This window comes from Arachis ipaensis, chromosome B5 (genome assembly GCF_059453495.1).
Source record: "Arachis ipaensis isolate K30076 ecotype BB chromosome B5, ASM5945349v1, whole genome shotgun sequence".
Classification (NCBI taxonomy): Eukaryota; Viridiplantae; Streptophyta; class Magnoliopsida; order Fabales; family Fabaceae; genus Arachis; species Arachis ipaensis.
Genome location: NC_142440.1, coordinates 20,145,747 through 20,149,826, shown reverse-complemented (window position 1 = coordinate 20,149,826; position 4,080 = coordinate 20,145,747). Strand labels below are relative to the sequence as shown.

At 39.5% G+C, this 4,080-nt stretch overlaps 1 protein-coding gene across 1 annotated transcript; it reads right to left on the bottom strand.

Moving 5' to 3' along the window:
- LOC107643250 (uncharacterized) lies at positions 1–2,583 on the bottom strand. Its single transcript, XM_021123290.2, has 8 exons — positions 2,462–2,583; positions 2,268–2,370; positions 2,075–2,192; positions 1,721–1,809; positions 1,590–1,636; positions 1,413–1,501; positions 1,102–1,235; positions 1–833 (listed from the first exon to the last, which is right to left on the bottom strand). Exons 2-8 carry the CDS (start codon positions 2,364–2,366, stop codon positions 132–134), a joined length of 1,278 nt encoding a protein of 425 aa, XP_020978949.1. The 5' UTR covers positions 2,367–2,370; positions 2,462–2,583; the 3' UTR covers positions 1–131.
- Positions 2,584–4,080: the final 1,497 nt, after the last annotated feature.

The following is a 4,080-nucleotide window of genomic DNA, read 5'->3' as shown; positions in this document are numbered from 1 at the left end:
TTGCGCAAATTTAATTAATGAATTATTAGCTACTAATTCAATTCATCGAAATACACTATATACTTTTTTACTTTCGCGAAAGAAAAAAGAAAAAGAAGAGAGCAACGATGTGAAACTCTGTTTGATTGAGGTCAGTATCGTTGAGAGAGTGACACGTGGCGGCGCCTGATGTGAGGAGAGACGATGGAGATGAGTCCACCCAGTGGGGGTCGCATCTTTGACCTGTACACCATCTCGTCGTAGGGTCTACGGTAGAACTTCAAGTAAGCCACGAACGATTCCCGGCACTTCTCTCCTCTGCTCACGTGTCCCTCTCTCCGGAAGAACGTCGCCGGCGACTGCAGAAACGACGCCCGCGGAGTTCGTGGCATCGCCGCCTTCACGCTCGGATCTCTCGGCGTCACGCGCTGCGGCAGAGGCGTCGACGGGAACAGCGACTTCCTGGCGAGCCTGGCGGCATTGATGGTGGCGTCGCCACGTGGCGTCCTGGAAGCTGGAGATGCAAATGAGAAGGAGCGAGCATTGAGTGGGGAGATGCGGGCCTGGCCCATCATAGGAGATGGGCTGGTGGGCCCAACTTTGGATGCTGACGTGTCTGCCATGCTGAGGTACCACGGCTTGAGCGAGTCAAATGATTGGGAGACGGTGAAGGCGAAGCGCGAGGAGGAGCATGAGCCAACCTTGGCCGTTGATTGGATCGTGGAATGGTCGAATCGGAGGGACGAGGCTCGCGGGTGATATGCTGCGAAGTCGTTGTATTCCAGCGACTCTTCGTAATCCAACGATGATACCACCGTGGTCGCTGCTGATAGCTCCACGAAGGCACGAACACCCTGCACCCGCAATCACAGGAATCATACAATAAATGTTTGTCATGTTGAAAAAAGGATACTATTTCAATTATTAATTGGGTTTGAAAAGGAAGACATGTGGATTTGGATTGGGTGTGGGGAATCCTTAAAAACAGAGCAGGATGGTGGTCCATTGACATTGATCGTAAATGGTCAAACACAATAGAGGAGTATGCATAAAGCATAAAGCATAATGCATGAAGATTATATATTTTGAAATTGGAAAAATGGTGATACGAATGTTAGTTACCTTCCAGATGTAAGCAAAGAGAGAAGGAGGGTCTATGACAAATGCTTTATAGAGTCTGCCTGGGTAGTAGTCGCCCACTATTTTCAGCGCTGCCAGCAGCAAGTTCATAAAAGCAGATGCGGACCTGTAAAAGCCTGCGCAACCATCCATCAACTACTAACTCTTTTACTTGACAAATCTTAATTACATTTCAGGAGAACCAATTGTGAGACAGAATATTAGTGCAATTCCCGATATATAATAGGACCCTAGATCCTCACTCCGGATACTATTATTTAGTTCAATTATATGTTATTTCTGGCTGGACTTACTTGCATCCAACAAAATCACAAATTGTTCTGCGTTTTTAGGCATCACCGAAATGGCTACCTCTATTGTGAACACCAACAATCGAGTAAGCCTTCAAAATTTCAAAACAAATCGTGTTAGAAACTAACTCATCAAAAGAGCCTCATTTTTCTTGGTTTTTTGGAAGTCTCGTGTCTTACCATTTTTGAGAATGTATCTTTTGGTAGTCTTGCTTTATCCGAAAAATCTGTTATACCAACTCAAGTCATTAACTCAGAAAAATCAAAGAACCTAACCGAACCGAACCAACAACGGTGCTGAAATCAATTACCATAACTGGCCTGGATTGGTCGTCATGGCCAGCCACATAAGCCAAACCATCAGCCAGTTCAGCTGAGAATTCATCTGCTATCAAATTCTCTGTTTCCAATAGAAAAGCCACAGAAAAAAAAAAGGGAAAAACTAAATCAATGAATAAGTTGAAAAAGAAAGAGATGGGTATGGAAGAAGAGGGTGACTTTAATGATTGGGAGAAATGGCCCTGCATTTTACTTTTAAGCCTTAATTCAAGGAAACAGATATTAAAATTTCAAACAATAGAAAAGAGTCCATTAGTTTAATTTGTTGATGATAATGGTTAAGAAGCTTTGTAATTTGCAGAAAGAAGAGAATAATATATATGTACCGGTGCCTATGGAGTCTCTCCAAGAAAGGCAAGACTTGAGTTGCTTGGCAGCTCGTTTGACATTATCACCCTTTTGTTTGAGAAAGCGTTCCACACAAGCATAGTTGCAGAACTTCTCCTGTATTAATTAGTTAAATGAATCATGCATTTCGATGAAGATTTTATAAATTAGAGTTGGTTGGTATATAGGTACCTGCTTAACAGTGAGTTGGGTTTGTTTTCTGATGAGCTCAAGAACCGCTTCAACTTTTGCTGTGTCTCTCTGCTTCTGCTGCTGCTCTTTCTTCCCCATGTATCTTTTCCAGAGAAGATCATACAATACAATGATTATAATGAAGCTACGGATCTCCAACAACAGAGACAGAGAAAGAGAGAGAGCTAAAATACCAGACTTCTGCTTCACGCCAACACAAATTAAAGCAGAGAGAGAGAGAGAGAAAGAAAGAGAAAGTTGAATGAATGAATGAATAAATAAAGCAAAGCTAAAGGAAGTGGAGGGAGTGTGTAGTGTATATATAGGAAAACGACGGTATGTAACGGCGTTATATATCAAGCAAAAGGAGAGGGCTTAATTGCTTCCGCATGCAAAATATCGAGAAATTGAAACCAACTACTCTCTCTCTCTCTCTCTGTTCAAAAACACTGCTTTTTTTGGTCAATCTCATGAAATATATGGGTCACCACTGCAATCATGCCCCGACACCTTTTCTTAACGGAAAACGCCTACTTAATCACACTTCTTTTCTTCTAATTTATTCTCTCTTTTTTTTTACTCTAAATTAATGTTTAATTTTTAAAAATTAAATAATATTAATTCATGTATGTTTTTATAACAATAATTATTTAAAAGGGAATTGATACAGGGTGACTTTGAATAATCGTTTAGTCTGTAAACATGCGCAATTGATATATAGTTGACACAATAAGAAGTTGGTGTATAAGATTTGGAAACATGAATAATGTATGTATGGCAAAGTGGCATTGACTTTTCATATTGACAGTTCAATTATTATGCACGAAAGAGGGGAACTGTCAACTGTGTTGCTATGCATCATGTGGGAAATGCTGCGCACAGTGACATGGCCACATCCATTGCATGCCATGCTCTCTTCTTTCTTTCTAAATATATATCATGAATCCATCTGGTATGTATATGTATATGTATATGTATGTACGTAGTATGTAGAGGTGTATGTTACTCATGAGATCAGTAATAATCAGCACGTGAACGGATTTTGCGGGATAACCACTAACCTATTTTGATTTACAAACACATTTTGATTTTCCTTAGCCTCTGAAACAACAGTGACTAATGTTGTTTGTTTATAAATGGAAAACAGCCAAACCCTCTATTTGGTTTTGCTTACCGTGCTACGAAATTCAATGTTCATGTTTCATCACCCATGCATGCATGTACGCTCTTGCTTGATTTGTTTGTTTCTCGTAAATTTCCACAAACAAATAATATTCACTTTTCACCTTCTTCGCTTTTCTGCATTATTCAACTGTTTAAACACCTAATTGAACAGTAGTATTAGTGTGAATGTCATGCTTATTATCTTGATCAGCCTCAGTTTTTGTTTTATTCTTATATCTCTATCTATATATGGTGTTAGTCAAGTTCCTTAATATAGTTTCTCTTGTCTCCAAAGTCATGCATAAGATGATAAGCAATTATATATGGATCGGAGAGAGCTATCTACGTACATACAACTGAGATTCGGATTATTATTCATTTGACCGGTTTCTTTCATTAGCTTTTTCTGAATTTGAGGTGAGACACATATTTGATTCTTTTAATTATTAAGAATAATGAATAGGAGGTTTGCTATGTATAACTAGCTAGGTTCGTTCATGAATGGTAAACTTCTCCAATGTTATTAATGTCCACTTGCATCTATCAATTATTGGTGGGACAATTTATATATATCTAGCTAGTTATTTTTCCGTATCCAAGCTCACATTTGTTCACACGTTGCAAGATTCATTTCTATACCGCCATACCA